The sequence below is a fragment of the Hermetia illucens genome, chromosome 2 (genome assembly GCF_905115235.1).
Source record: "Hermetia illucens chromosome 2, iHerIll2.2.curated.20191125, whole genome shotgun sequence".
NCBI classification, from domain to species: domain Eukaryota; kingdom Metazoa; phylum Arthropoda; class Insecta; order Diptera; family Stratiomyidae; genus Hermetia; species Hermetia illucens.
Window position 1 is genome coordinate 1,282,150 of NC_051850.1, and position 16,172 is coordinate 1,298,321.

At 42.8% G+C, this 16,172-nt stretch overlaps 1 protein-coding gene across 2 annotated transcripts in view; it reads left to right on the top strand.

Annotated features, from left to right (window-relative positions):
* Window positions 1-15,900, top strand: part of LOC119648227 — a 51,212-nt gene extending 35,312 nt beyond the window's left edge. Inside the window, exons 2-8 of one of the 2 annotated variants that reach the window (XM_038049846.1) lie at window positions 1,849-2,593; window positions 2,676-3,640; window positions 8,912-9,506; window positions 9,662-9,946; window positions 10,026-10,388; window positions 10,493-10,711; window positions 15,523-15,900. In XM_038049846.1, coding sequence (XP_037905774.1) covers window positions 1,849-2,593; window positions 2,676-3,640; window positions 8,912-9,506; window positions 9,662-9,946; window positions 10,026-10,388; window positions 10,493-10,711; window positions 15,523-15,564 — 3,214 coding nt within the window. In that variant the 3' untranslated portion in view covers window positions 15,565-15,900. The remainder of the gene's footprint in view (window positions 1-1,848; window positions 2,594-2,675; window positions 3,641-8,911; window positions 9,507-9,661; window positions 9,947-10,025; window positions 10,389-10,492; window positions 10,712-15,522) is intronic. The other variant, XM_038049847.1, reaches the window with a different exon arrangement.
* The last annotated feature ends 272 nt before the right edge of the window (window positions 15,901-16,172 follow it).

The window sequence follows — 16,172 nt, forward strand, 5'->3', positions numbered from 1 at the left end:
ACTGTTGAAATCTCCAAGTATGATTTTGATATCATACTTGGGGCAGGCTTCGAGGGTCCGCTCAACTGCCTCGTAGAAGGTATCCTTCTCCGACTCTGCAGTCTCCTCTGTAGGGGTGTGAACGTTTATGTGGCTTATATTACTAAAATTGCCTCGCAAACGGAGAGTTCATAGCTTTTCGCTTATATTTTCAAAGCCGATAACAGCAGGTTTCATTTTTTGGCTGACTAAGAAACCTACTCCGAGCACATGGTTTACTGGATGACCGCTATAATATATGGTGTAGTAGCTCTTCTCCAGGAAACCGGTCCCTGTCCATCGCATCTCTTGCAACGCTGTTATATCAGCCCTATATTGGGACAGGGTATCGGCTAGCTGCTCGTCAGCTTCATCTCTGTACAGGGAGCGCACATTCCATGAGAAAATGCGGAAATCTATGCCTCACGCAAGCTGAACTTCACGAGAAACTTTGCTATGATCGGCAGCGTATTGAAAGGGTATGATACAGTATTCTTCACCGACTTATCCAAAATGGTCTGTGGAGTCGGTGCGGGGGTTTTCTCAAATACACACAGTATATTCCAGTCGTATGGTTTCCCAGGTGTCGGCACTGTATTCCAAGCAGAAGTACTGGCGATACTGGGAGCCTGTCGATGGGCTCCGGTGCCAAACGTAACATAGCCATTCTGATCGACAGTTAAGCGACCATTAAGGCCTTGTACTCATCGACGACATCCTCCAGGCTGGTGGAGCAATGCAGAAACGCACTGGACAGTCTGTGTGATACGCTGAAGATCTCCCTCCTCTGGGTTCCCGGTTATAGGAACATAGAGGGGAATAAGTCGGCTCGCAGATTAGCTAGACGGGCTCTGCTCTTGACAATCCTTTGATGGGTACAGTCTGTATCTCGCTGGTAACTGTCAAGGGCGGAATCTACTCGCATCACTCAGCAGCCCAGGACCTCAGATTGCGAATGCGCTTATAATGAAACTTGATCACAATAGCTTGTATGCCGCCAGGCTCGGCACACCTTACAATTCGCATTGCCGAAGCTGCAGAGAGGAAGGCAGGCTAGTCAGGGTACGGACACTGGGTAAACTATTCCACGAGGACCTCAGAGAGATTTCTAGCTGCAGGGTGGGAGAGCTGCTTTCTTTCGTGAATACTACAGGCTGGAGTGTGGAGGCAGCAACATAATCAAGCACTGGTCTCACAATGGTCCTGAATAGTTTTACGGCCTTCTCAGGTTTTCATCTCCATGAGAAATCTGGAACAAAGTTTACTAGCCTAGAAGCTTGTTTTGCCTTTATGATTGTATTATTGACGAATGTGTGGTTCTAAATGTTTTTTAAGTTGAATTGAGCTTTCCGCGATCTCCGATATTGACAGAAGAGGATTTTCCTTTAACATGTTTTTCAAAATGTCGTCAATCAAAGGCGGCCGCCCCGAGCGTGAATTATCTGAGAGGTATAAAACGCCTACTTCAAATTTTTCGAACCATCTTTTGCATGTTCCATCATAAACTTCACCTTCACTAAACCCTTTCAACAAATTTCTACAAGCTTGCGAAGCATTTCTCCGTTGTTGAAAGTCGTATAAAGTACAATGTCGTAAATGAGCTTTATCAATAGCCATCATTACACGATCGCGCCTCAGTTAAAACTAACATGAATCATGTTCTCTTTAATTCATTCGGAAGAGATAAATATGCATCAAATAAATTTCGACATAGTTGAAACCAAAACTGTCAGAACTTCCCGGCAAACCTAATAGCCAATAATTTGACTTTAGAATTAAATTATTTATTAAACAGGAAGCATATTACATTAAAATATTATTTTGTTTCAGATTAAACAAATCGGAAATGCGAAATGATTCAGAAGCTCATAGGGACGTCAACGCTCTCAGCTACATGATATCAAACGTGGCATCAGAACCAAAAAGTAGTAAATCATCCATCGACAGTTCTCCACCATTCATAATTTCTCAAATAGAATCTGTTTCTGATGAAATAATATCAACTAATAATTCCAAATCTGAAGCGCATTTAAACGAGGGCAAACTAGAAGCCTCCAATATGCAACAAATCAACAAAATTCAAGATTGTATCAAAAGATCTTCTGAAGAGGAATGTCACGAAGTCATCAAACAAGATGCCACCCGTCAAAATCAGCAAGACATCCTCCAGCAGCCTCCTGTCTCTGATGAGAATAATAAGGAGAATATCGGTAACAATGAAAAGAAAGAGTTGAACTTATCCAAAGTGAATGGCGCCCCTATCGCTGATGCTACCCCCAGTCATGCTCTACGTCCAGCTGTGAGTAAGGATGTTGTGAATGTTTACGAATCGGATGAAATGGAAGTAATGGAAATTTCGGATGAACTATCAGGAGAATTATCGTCTATTCGAGAGAACGCGACTGTAATTGAAACGAAAGCGAAGGATTCCATAGGGGATAGAATCATGGAAAACAATGCATGTGATATAAAACTAGAAGTCGATGATCAGGAAGATAAAGAAGACGATAATGGACGAGCAATCAGAGAAAAAGACACCGAGATTGATGGAAACAATACCCAAATTGATAATAAGGTAATATATAAAGATTTACATTGTATATATGTAATTTTGCTAAAAAGGGAGTGGTTATTACATGGGTTTGTGTTTATTGCAGGAAACCTTATGTCCCAGTTCGACACCAAAAGAAGATCAGCAACTAAAACAATCAGATGACTTGCCAAAGACAAATTCGCCAAAATTAGACGCTGACACGAATGTGATTGAGACACCAACAAAAGTCGAAAGGCCTAAATCTCCACCTGCTCCTGCTACCTACACACCCACGCCACAATCGGAGCAAATAGGCAAGCGATCTCGATCCCCGCCTCCTGAAACAAACCAATCAAGTTCCGAAGATATCCATCCCGCCAAAAAACTGAAAACCCAAATAGATTCCAATTTCATCACTCATGATCAAATTTTGAATGAATACATTGAAAGAACATCGAACAACTCCCTAGATGACATTCAAAAACATTTAGGTCAACTCATTGTAGAAATACAAACATTGAATGACATGATAAAAACTAAAGAGATGGAATGGAACAATTTGCTGCATTTAAAGAAGGTTAAGGAAGAGATTTGCCTTCGTTTGACACGCAAAAAACAAGTCATGGAAATAATGTCAACGAAAATAGGTCAAGTGAGTTCGGGAGGTGGTGACACAAATTTATTGGCATCGTATATGGAAAACCTAAACAATTTCACATCAGATATTGGAAACAGCAAGCTTTTGTCGAGTGCCATTTCAGCCGCCACGGGAACGTTAGCGGTTACAACAATCGCACCGGTCGCCTCGACACCTTTATCAGTCTCCAAATCATTATCAGCAGCAGCAACATCATCCACTCCAAACAATGTCACGCTAGCGACATTTTCAAATCATGCAAACGTTACTGCCAATATACTAAATAATTTAAGTAATATAAGTGCGATCTCAGTGAGTGGTGTTCAAACACAACAGCAAAGTTTAAATGCACCGTGTGGAAATTCAATTGTTCAAAATATCCTACAAAATCGTGCCAATATGAAAAGTTCAGATTTGGTGAAGGAGAAAGCAACAACACAACGGTTACATCGGTGAGTTGAAGATATTTACTGCAACGGAACAAATAAGAAATTGGCCTGGAAATCGTGTTGAAATGATGAATTTAATCAATGTGTGAAACTTTTTTGATTGACGGCCCATTTCTTAGTTGCTGATGTTGATTTGAAACTGTTTATACGAAAAGTTGAAAGAAATATTTGAAATTGGCGAGAATTTGACCTATTTTGTTTTTATTTCATTTTTCATCATCTGAACCTCACTTTTCTTTTATAACTCTTTGTTGCTTTTAGTTTATGACTCAAATGAACTGCTTACTTTACTTGCTAGCAGGGGGTTCGGGTTGCAGAATGCATTTCATTCAAAATCTTTTTCTCATTTCCCTTTCCTTTCTTTAATATTCATCTTGTCCTTTTTTTGTTTCTAGATTAAAGGGAACTCTATTTTTATTATTTACCCAAAAAAACATCGACTGTACACAGTTAAAAAAAGCTCCCAGTACTACAGGGCTGCTAAGACATCCGAGAAGTTTGTTCCTTCTCAACTGTTCTGTCACATCCTTCTTTTTCTTCAGCCTTTGTCCCGTTCACAAGCGGGGTCGGCCCGTCGTGATTGGTTTCGCCATTTGGCTCTATCGAATGCCTGATCTGGGTGCAATCTCGAGGCTTTCAAATCCCCATCCAGCGTATCAAGCCACCGTTGCTTAGGTCTGCCTTTTGGTTGTTTACCATCGACTTCGATATTCAAACCAATCTTGGCAAGTGAATTCTCGTTTGCACAAATTGCGTGACCATACCATCGAAGACGCCTGTCTCGCAACTTTTCCACGATTGGTGCAACCCCATAACGATCGCGGATATCCTCATTTCGGATGTGATCTAAACGTGTGACGCCACTAGTCCAACGTAGCATCTTCGTCTCCATTACCGCAAGACGCCGTTCATTGTCTTTTATAGTCGGCCAATACTCAGAACCATAGAGAGCGACTGGACGGACGACATTGCGGTAAATTTTACATGTAACAGAATAGTCTCAACTGTTCTGTCACATGTATCTCTAAAGCCTCATGGGCCTTGCTGGGAAAGTGAGTTTATCTTTTTCGTCACTTCCTCTAGCGAAGCACAAATCCAAGGGTGTTTGATTCGAATTGGAAAGGTAGATATAGTCGGTTTCTTGGCAAAGCATCTGACAATTCGCGCCGTATGGCTCCATTTTGATGCTTTGTGCCACTCCTCATCACAGTCAGCGGGACGCAGACTATAGGCCCAAACACAACAGCGGATTGACTGCGTCCTCCGCAGTGAGAACTGTCAAATGAAGTTCATTGCACGGCCTTGTATGAGGCAATATACAACAAAATATTAGGCGATGACGGTTTGGCGGTTTCTTACCAGGGCAGAGGCAAATCGTCAGACGCTGCCTCACCTCTGCCCTGGGATGTTAAGTACTCCTTTATATAATTCGCAGAACACAACATTACTACGAATTCTATCGAACGCAAATCCGCCCTATTGACCAGAGCTTGGCCAGAGCTGAAAATATTTTTTTGGGAATTGTGGGGTCCTAAGTCTGCATCAACTTAATGCCGGACCGGCCAAATGGGGAGCAACTTACTCCCTCTTTTTTTGGTCCACGGACTCCTCGTTTAGGACTTAGCACCCAAACTTTTAAAATATTAGGCGCTGGCGGCTTTGCGGTTTCTTACCAGGGCAGAGGCAAATCGTCATTTGGTCCGGTCCGGCATTACTTTGATGCGGTCGTAGGACCCAACAATTCTCAAAAAAATATACAACAAGTCCGATGCGCAATGCGGTACGCAGAAAAGTTCGGAAAATTGAACTTTTGCGATACATGAGAGACAGTTTGTTGCGTCATTTGCAATATGGCGCTTTTCGTTTTCGGCTGTTACTTTTGAATGTAATTAATTTACATGAACTCGTTTTCAGAACTGTGGAAGGCACTAATTGAATTGCAAGTGCCAATTAGGAATCAATTGAATGATTTTATTAACATAAAATGTGCGTGCAGGTCGATTTTCCACGCACAAATTTGCGGCATTGCAAATAATGTTTACGTTTATGCGATTAGCGAATGCATCTTGTTATGCTATAATAAAATGATACATTAGATGCCGGCAATAGTGCATTTACCTCCGGCTTAAATTCAATTTTTATGAAAGGAAGCTTTGAAAATAATCCAAGTGACATTGCTAATTGGCACTTGCAATTCAATTAGTGCCTACCACAGTTCTCAAAAGGAATTCATGTAATTACATTCAAAAATAACAGCCAAAAAAGAAAGACGCCGCCATATTGCAAATGGCTGTAATCTGTCATCAGAGCGAACCTTACTGACGTGGAGCGATCTTTGCCGATCTGAAATCTTCATTGTACATTGAAACTGCGTGCGGTCCGCACCTTCACTCCTCCGCGTTCCGCACGCATCTTAATTGTGTTTGGGCCTTATGCCTACCAGTCAGCTTGTTATTTTTATATAGACCCTTTCCAATGCCTTGATGCATTTCGGATTAATGAAGAGTAGGAAAGGCCGAGAATTTTCTTGGGATTCTTTCATCTTCAATACCACCCAGTAGTCCAGGGTTGCGAGGAGGCAGATATTGTATAAGCTAGTCGTTATCAATGAGAACCATCATCATCATCAACGGCGCAACAATCGGTATCCGGTCCAGGCCTGTCTTATTAAGGAACCCCAGACAGCCCGGTTTTGCGCCGAGGACCACCAATTCGATATCCCTAAAAGCTGTCTGGCGTCCTGACCTACGCCATCGCTCCACCTTAGGCAGGGTCTGCCTCGTCTTCTTTTTCTACCATAGATATTGCCCTTAAAGACTTCCCGGACTGGATCATGCTCATCCATACGGATTAAGTGACCCACCCACCGTAACCTATTGAGCCGGATTTTATCCACAACTTGACGGTCATGGTATCGCTCATAGATTTGGTCGTTATGTAGGCTACGGAATCGTCCATCCTCATGTAGGGGGCCAAAAATTCTTCGGAGGATTCTTCTCTCCAACGCGGCCAAGAGTTCGCAATTCTTCTTGCTAATAACCCAAGTCTCCGAGGAATACATGAGGACTGGCAAGATCATTGTACAGTAAGAGCTTTGACCCTATGGTGACACGTTTCGAGCCGAACAGTTTTTGTAAGCTGAAATAGACTCTGTTGGCTGACAACAATCATGCGCGGATTTCATCATCGTAGCTGTTATCGGGTGTGATTTTCGACCCTAGATAGGAGAAATTGTCAACGGTCTCAAAGTTGTATTCTTCTATCCTTATTCTTCCTGTTTGACCAGTGCGGTTTGATGTTGTTGGTTGGTTGGTTTTCGATGCTGACGTTGCTATTATATACTTTGTCTTGCCTTCATTGATGTGCAGCCCAAGATCTCGCGCCGCCTGCTCGATCTGGATGAAGGCAGTTTGTAGGTCTCGGGTGGTTCTTCCCATGATGTCGATATCGTCAGCATAGGCCAGTAGTTGGGTGGACTTAAAGAGGATCGTACCTCTTGCATTTACCTCAGCATCACGGATTACTTTCTCGAGGGCCAGGTTAAAGAGGACGCATGATAGGGCATACCCTTGTCGTAGACCGTTGTTGATGTCGAATGGTCTTGGGAGTGACTGTGCTGCTATTATCTGGCCTCGCACATTGGTCAGGGTCAGCCTAGTCAGTCTTATTAATTTCGTCGGGATACGGAATTCTCTCATGGCCGTGTACAGTTTTACCCTGGCTTTAAGTCGATGAATAGATGGTGCAACTGGTGTCCATATTTCAGCAGTTTTTTCGCTTCGTTTGCCGCAGAGAGAAAATCTGATCTGTTGCAGATTTGCCTGGAGTAAAGCCTCTTTGGTATGAGCCAATGATGTGGGCGTATGGAGCTATCCGGCCTAGCAAGATAGCGGAGAATATCTTATAGATGGTACTCAGCAACGTGATACCTCTATAATTGTGTGATATCTCCTTTTTTATGTATGAGACAGATAATGCCTCGTTGCCAATCGTCAGGCATTGATTCGCTGTCCCATACCTTGAGCACAAGTTGATGAACCACTTGGTGTAACCGGTCGCCTCCATATTTAACCAATTCGGCTGTAATTCCATCGGCTCCAGGCGACTTATGAGTTTTTAGCCGATGAATTGCACGGACTGTTTCTCCTATACTTAGTGGTGGCAGTATTTGTCCGTCGTCTTCAGTTGGCGGAACCTCCAACTCTCCGATGTTCTGATTGTTCAGTAGCTCATCAAAGTACACAACCCATCGCTCCAATATGCTCATTCTGTCGGAAATCAGATTTCCCTCTTTGTCTCGGCAGGATGAGCATCGAGGTGTATAAGGCTTCATCCTGCTGACTTGTTGGTAAAACTTGCGTACCTGGTGCAGTTGCTCCCTGTACTTTTCTAGTTCACAGACTTGTTGGTTCTCCCAGGCTTCCTTTTTCCGCTTGTGAAGTCGCTTCCCTGCTCGACGGAGTTCGTGATAAGCCTCTGCGCGTGTCCGCGTTCTTTGAGAATGCAACATTACTCGGTATGCGGCATTCTTCCGTTCCGTAGCTAGCAGCCGATAACAGCAGGTTTCATTTTTTGGCTTACTAAGAAACCTACTCCCAGCAATTGGTTTACTGGATGGCCGTTATAATGCAGCTTTTCGTTAAGAAGGAGCTCCCAGCGATCATCCCGTGGAGGTGGAGATAAGGTTTGGTAGTAGAGCTGTTGGTGTTGGGTCAGCAGGCGTTTCCCAGGTTTTATACTCCATCGTGTGTACCAATCCACGTTTCGCCTTGGGACCTATACTACGCTTTGACCACCAATGGGAACCATATGCAGATAAATCCGAACAACCGACTTCCTTGGATGTAAAAATTGTCCTAGAATAATCGTTCCCTAAGATTTTCTGATTCTCTCCTCTTCATTTCACTAACCACTAAGTTCAAACATTAGATTTTCCCTGAATCTTACCATCTTTATTGTAGCCATTGGACGGCGTTGAGATACCTCTACTTTTGGAGAAGCAGAACATTCGAATCATGAAAGCCACAACTATGCACATACACATTTTTGTTCACAATAACAAATTTGACTAACCATATTTAATAATCACGCCCACACATCATCTCTTTTTAATTATATTTCGTTATTCATTCTCATTTTCATTTGGCATTTTTCTACCCCTGATTCAGTTAAATCTCCCATTTTCATTTGTTTTGTTTTTTTATCATTTTTCATTTTTTGTTTTCTAACACCGCCATTAATATAAATTAACTTTTCGCTCTCTTTTTTAAACAGCATTCTTGTTTCTAGAAATATTTTGCCTAAACCATCAACGATCACCGCCGCAACAGCGACAGCAACAAATGGTGATTCTTCCTCTAATAGTATTGGCCTATCTCTCCTCAAATCTTCTGCCACTGTTACGGCCACACCGTTGAATGCAACAAACAATATCTCTCATTCCTCGTTTTCGCTTGGTGGCTCCAATTTACCTATAAATCTGACAAACTCGACCAACACTGGCCAAAAGGTAACTGAGAGTGAACAACAACCCATCCTAAACAACTATCTAACGGCTACAGCTACCATTCAGAGGCAGCTTGGAGAGATGCTAAATGGCCATCATCATTTTCGGACCACGCAAGAGCAGACCGGTGGCATAAATGGCGCACAACCAATAGGGATTGGACGCCAGGGTGTGTTCAAAGACGTGAAAAGCATTATTGCAGATTATCGGCAAAAGCATCCCGAAGCAGTACCCCGACGTGGTCGGAGAGTCAAGACGTCTGCAGGAAATCAAGGTGATGCGTCAACTATTTTAGGGAACGTGCTTAAAACGGAGAGCAGAGGCTCAACTGATTTGGGAGCACTTTTAGCCAGAGTGGATGGTGTGAGTTAACTTTTTCCAAAATAATTTCCTAGTATTTACAATGAAATTCAAATGTTTCTAGACAAGATTTATTGTATGCAAGTTTTCTCGTCTGCTAACATTGGGTTACTTTACATTCAATGAAAAATTTTGCAAATGACTTTTTCTTCTCTTAGAATTCTCGTCCGTCAAGCAATGATTCCTCCCATAGCCTGACAAATCCACTAACCGCCAACGTAGCAGGCGGCAATGTGTCGTTCAAGGATGTCCTCATACAATTTGCAAAGTTGAATGAACAAAGTGCAAACGGACGGTCTACCAATTTAAAAACTCCAAACGCATCTGGACATTCAAATCCATCAAACCCGTCTTTCCCAGAAGTCACTTTACATCCGGTGACAACAGTACACTCCTCAATAGAACAAGGCGGTAGTTCACTTCTCCATGGAATTTTAACAAAAGTAAGTCAACGGTTTTCTTTCTAAGAACTGTTCTTCATATAGGATCATGATCCATAATGAATCTGATTTTCCTGTATAGTCCAACCGGCAAAATGCAACTCCTCCATCTGCATTAGTTCCCAGCAGTACAACGTCTACTACAAACTATAATAGCTCCTTCTCACCAACACTGGCAAGATTACTAACAGCCCCCGAGCGTATAACATCGGCCACACATCCATTACTTCCCACGTATCATCAGCAAACATCCACAGGTGGTGGCATCAATGCCAACACTTTGAATATTTCCAAAATGGTGTCTGGACACAATAGTGAAATTACTATAACGCCAGTTGTTTCGTCGCAACAAGTACCGACACTTTTGCAACAGCAGCTAGAGCAACAACAGCAACAAATCTCATTGAAACGGGAGCGAATAAAGCTGGAGAATTTGTTGAACGCGGTAAGTATTAAATTGCAGGCCCAAGTCAACGCTGAGTGCCATTCTGTACTGAATCGCAATTGGGAATCCAAAAATGACCAACACTTTCTATTGAATAATTGCAGAAAGATGATGAGGCAGACGATAGTATTGATCGATTAGTTATCGACGAAGGAGGCGATTCATCAGTGGGAGCTGAAGATAATCTTCGAATTGCACCAAATGCATATGGTTTAGAATTTAATGAGAATGAAGTACCTGCGTGTCAGGGATGCAAGAAAAATGAGGCCCAATTTGTATGTGCTGGATGCGCTAATCAATTATACTGTAGCAGAGAATGTCAGGTGAGCAGGTTCCCCCTTTCAATATTATTCAATAAAAAAATGCCGTTTAAAGTATTGTGCGCAAGTTCTTTCGGATCTTAGCCGTCTTATTATTTTCGAGCTACTTGTTTGCCGATTCCACGCTTTTTTGGATGTACAAAATGGAGCGCTACATACAGATGGACTTGAGAGTGGGGGCATTCCGTTTGTAGCAGATGTGAAAGCAGACAGGGCAGAATGGGAAGTTTCTTGTAACTTCACCCAGTCGCCAATATAGAGTGGTCTGTGGAACAGCGCATGTTTTGTGTAAAGACTTTTTGGAAACGCGCATTCAATCAGCCGCGTACAACATGTCTTTCGTTCCCAATCAAAATTGAATTGTTTCGTGAGTGAATGCATTTGACTCTACTGGAAATGTGTCGTCAATCAGAAGGGTGCATTAGAACACGAACACTACCCCAGAAAACGTTGAGAGGGTTCTGGCCGCCATTGAACAGTCTTTCCGACGTTCAACATGAAGACAATCAAACAACCTTGGCATTTCGACGCGTTCCATTCATCGAATAGTTAAAGAACATCTTCATATGCATCTTTACAAAATAGTAGACGTCCAAGAATTTTCTGCCACATGATTATGGAGAAGGATAACTGGCTTTGGAAAGCAAGCTTGTTGCGCTCCCTCGAAACGCTGTTATTTTCTTTTCAGATAAGGCACATTTTCACCTCAGTGGATGTGTCAATAAACGGAAAGTACCAATACGAATCCCAGCGAGCTCCACCGAGGCCTGTGCATTCCGACAGGGTTACAGTATTGTGTGCTCTTTTAAGAAGTGGGATCATCGGCCTCAATTTTTTTTTTAAGGAGACTTCCGCGCCGTTCCGGTCAATTTAGTTGGTTACAAGACCCATGATTCAGGATTTTTTCTTGTCTCGACTGAATGAGTTTGACCCGAAAGACGTCTGGTTTCAACAGGATGGGGCCACAGCTCCCACTCCAAGATTATCATCGATGTTTGAGAACATTGTTCCCCGGAACGCCTTATCTCTTTAAAAGGAGATTTAAACTGGCCAGTCTGCTCCTCTGGTTTAGCCCCTTGCGATTTTTTTCTATGGGGATGACTCAAACTCAACCTGGACCCTGGAATTTTGGGTCATGAAAAAGCAAATCATTTGCAAATTTTAACAAAATTCAAATTTTCTCTCTAATGCTGTTATCGGAGGCAAAATCACAACCCGGACAGGAACGTTCAAGTTTGGAATCGCACGCAATCGACTTATCTCGTCCGAAAAGGCCCTGAAAACTTTACTTCTGATGTTTTTTAGTCATCGTGGTGTCATTCACAACGAGTTTTTACTTAGTGGGCAAACCGTGAATGTCTGATCAATTTTACGCGGTAGTTCTTAGTTGGTTACGAAAGCGAGTTCACCGCGTATGACCAAATGACGCCATTTCGTAGAAGTTGTATCAGGACAATGTGCCGTGGCTAGCTTGTTATGGCGTTGCTATGTTTACAACACCTTGAACTAAGGCTTCATTGGATTTTTCTCTCCCTTTCGCCTAAAAGGGGCCATGATGAACTACTGCCAAAAGAACTCTCGGCAGCATTTATGACTTCGAGAAACACGTTTCAATCGGTGTATCGAAGCACAAGGGTCATATTTTTAAAACTATTAAGGGTTTGCAGAAATATCAGCGGTAAATGATATGTTATATTAGTAATCAGCGAAGTTTTCGTTCGATTTGAGTAACTTGTAATACACGACACAAACGTGACCGCATTAAATACTCGGCATGAGTTTCTTTCATGATTATTCGACGATTGTCAATGTTGCCACATATGGCCCTGTGGTCCCCATGATTCCCTCTTCTTTGATTTATCAATTTTTCGCCTTACCAAAGACTATTTGATGCTAACGGCTCTTGCGTTTATGCCTGGTAAGCATCATTTTGTATGTGAAATAACGACGTTCATCGTTTTTTCGCTTGAATCAGTCCCAACGATTTGAAGTGGTGTAAAATTACTTGTTGAATTACTCTAAATGAAATTAGAAATTCTTATTGCGTTTGGCACGAATCTTTTACCAATAATGCTCTCAATTTCGAACACTTTCGGCCTACCGTTCGGTTCGTTGTTTTTGATGACAAATTGTCTACTCCTAAAATTTTAAATTAAATGAAAATCAATCAAGTTAGCTTCCGAGTTGGTAGCCTTACAGCGGGGCGCAAAAAGTGGAGGAAGATTGCCAGCTTTTCGGGAAGTCATGGGCGTAGGTGAATGCGTTTATGCACAGAGTGTTGGACTCCTGCAACAGTACATCGTCGGACGACCAAATAAACACCTCTCTGCCATCAAAGAACTAGCCTGGAAACGTTTAAACCATTACTTCAGCCCTTCAAGTCAGGGGACTGCTTTCACTCACGGGAGGGAATGAAGGAAGTTGTTAGTTCAGGGAACCCCTTGCCATCCGGTCGGGCTCAATCTTCTTCGCAATGAGAAGAGCCCGAACATAATACGCAACACGCCTCCAACTGCCAACGGTCCTCAGCATCTCTCTGACAACGTTGTCTGGAGAGAATTCCCTTGTGTCTGCATGAAACTGCTGACGAAAACTGTCCCACCTTTCACAAGAGGAGGCCACTCCGTTCCAGAACACACAATCAGGAGATTGGACCTTCCCAATCTTGCCCAAGTAAGACTGAACACCTCTATGTCCAGTTAGAAGTTGGGTAAGGAAGTAATCAATCTCACCATGCGTTCGGTTCAGCCACAGATCTAAGTTGTCGACGAACCGCGCAGTCCATCGGCCTCTTGGGTCATTTTGCCAATAGAGTTGCCACCCGGTAAGGGTGAATTGACGTTCTTCATGAAAGTTTTCGCGTCTGTGTGTGTAAATAGCTTTACGCTCCTTAGCAAGGAGGGCAACGGGGATCACTCCCGCAATTTCCATCACGGTCGGTTCCAAGATAGTGCGATAAGCAGACGCCAATCGCAAAGCAGACGTCTCTGCACTTGAGCGTGTGTGTGATTTTGGGTTGTCGATGTAAGTTGATACCCAAGACTGGTATAATCCCACGTGCCCGAACTCTTTACAGCTGCCTTTGACCCGAAGTTTTACTCCGAACTGCTAACGTCTTGAAAGAGTAGTGTCGAACAGCAAAAGAAACAAAAATAGTTTAGAGTTGTTCAGTTACACCAATGAGTGCGGAAAGGCGAAAATGCTAAGACTTAAAAAAAAAGTTGAAGCCAAAAAGTGCTAAAGGCTTATCTCTGCTTCCTTCAGGAAATTGATTAACTCTTTGTCCTGCTGTTGGTCGCCGTTCCTCAGGAGCATGTGAAGCGACGAAAACGATTCACTCCAACGATATTTGGCTCTAAACTGGACACCAGATTCATCAGCCCTGCATTCATCACATAAATCCAATTCCATGATTTTCATGAGCTTTAGGAAAGGTTTGCTGTACATGTGACCGTAGAGTATTCTACTCAGCTCTCGAAGGGGGGTTGGAGAGTTTACAAGTCCAAACTGGTAGGGTGGGAAATAAGCCAGCAATGAATCTGCCCTTGGACCGGGAGGTCACCTGAAAATGACTATTCCAGTTCTCCTACATAGATTTCTTGCCAGCGGCTAGCCAGTCTGCAGGCGCATAGGGAACATTCAGCGTGGTGCTTTGACCATTTGGATTGGTGGCGCTCCATAGGACTTGGTGAATGTTTTGGACTGTGGGGGATAGCTTTACGCTCCTTAGGCAACGATGGCAACGGGAATCACTCCCGCGATCTCCATCATGGCCGGTTCCGAGATAGTGCCATAAACAGACGCCACTCGCAAAGCAGACGTCTCTACACTTGAGCAAAACGCCTACGATGCACCTACTTGTCAAGGGCATCAGCCCATACCTCCGCGATATAGAGCAGAACGGACTGTATTGCTCTCATAAATAGACGGTTTCTAATAGATATAGGGCCCTCAACTTTCGTCAATAGCCGCCTCAAGGCCCACACTCCAGCGGCAGCCCTGTTCCTGTAATTACCTCGAAGAAGCTCATCTTCGAGTCGATCATTATACCAAGGTATTTAACTGCTGATTTTGACTCTATAGTCAACTCGCCGATCGATATGGGACTCAGGGTCGGGATTCTCGTTCTGTTCAAGATGACTGCTTCGGTTTTTTTCCAGCACAAGGGTGAAACCATGAGCAGTCACCCATCCACTTACCCATCGCATCAATATGCAAAGACTGCTTTGCGCCTGTGCGCCCGGCAACAAGTGCCGTAACGTCTTTTGCATAACCGCCCAGACGCGACTGCTCTTGTCGAGTCTTACCAGACCGAGTCTTAGGAAGCGTTCCAGAGGTCTGGCGCGGTGGGCGAAACTGAAACACATTGCTAGGGATCGATAACAATGGCGCAAAGGTGTGATTGATGCGTTTTACCCCACATAGGCGTTTATGGCACTCAATTCAGGGCATTATCGTGGCATAAGGATCATGAATTTCCTCACCACGATCCTGGTTTTTTTGTGAAATTTTTTGCACAGCCTTTTGAAAATCGTCTTCCTAGTAACGACGGTGGACGGTGAACAACTCCATGGAAATTGGGTAAGCCGTGAGGACCACTAGGACCTTAGAATTAGGCTGACCCTTGTTTCAAAATCATACCCAAACCAATTACGATCAATGCGGCAGCGGCCTGAGCCTTGCCCGACTTAGCTTTGATGCTTAAATGAAAATAGGGGACATCTGGAGCTCTCATCTCTTTTTAGTTGAAAACAGTGTCTTATAAAATCTTCATATAATTGACCATTGTTCAAATCAATCTATTTACTTTCCAGGTGGCAGCATGGGATGAACATTCGGAAGTTTGTACCGGTTAAGTGAAAAAACAGCTGCATTAAGTAAAACAAAGTGTAGCAAGAATAAATGGGAGACTGAAGTGTGTGTGGGGGGTATATAATATTGTCATAAACTATTTTTATTCTATTGTATATAATTATTTTTATTTTATTTTGAAAATCAAAGCAGATTATTCATTTGTCCATATTATAATCAGCAACATGGAAGATAATATAGATGAATCCAAAGTGATAAGTTTTATTTGTTTAAAGAACGTTAGATAATTTCAATTGATTCTTTATTTTATGGTGTTTTTATTAGTCTTGGCTAAAACTGCAGAAATAAAGAAAAACGCGAGCAGAGTGATGTGTAAAGAAGCTTTTTTTGATTATATTCCAATATTTGGTTCTAATATTAGCGTGTCTCCGTTACTCCGACTTGGGAGCAAAATATTGGGTTAGGGAAAACGTAATGTCGTATTTGTGATCGAATTTTAACGCTTTATTTAACATACTTGGAATTATCCGATTTAAGTCAAATATGCGCCGTTTTGTTCGCAAACTTGTTGCCATTTAGAAGGCAACTCCATTATCCCCTTCTTGTAAAACCCCCCTCCTTATTTGCAAAAAACTCAGACAGTTTTCGCAAG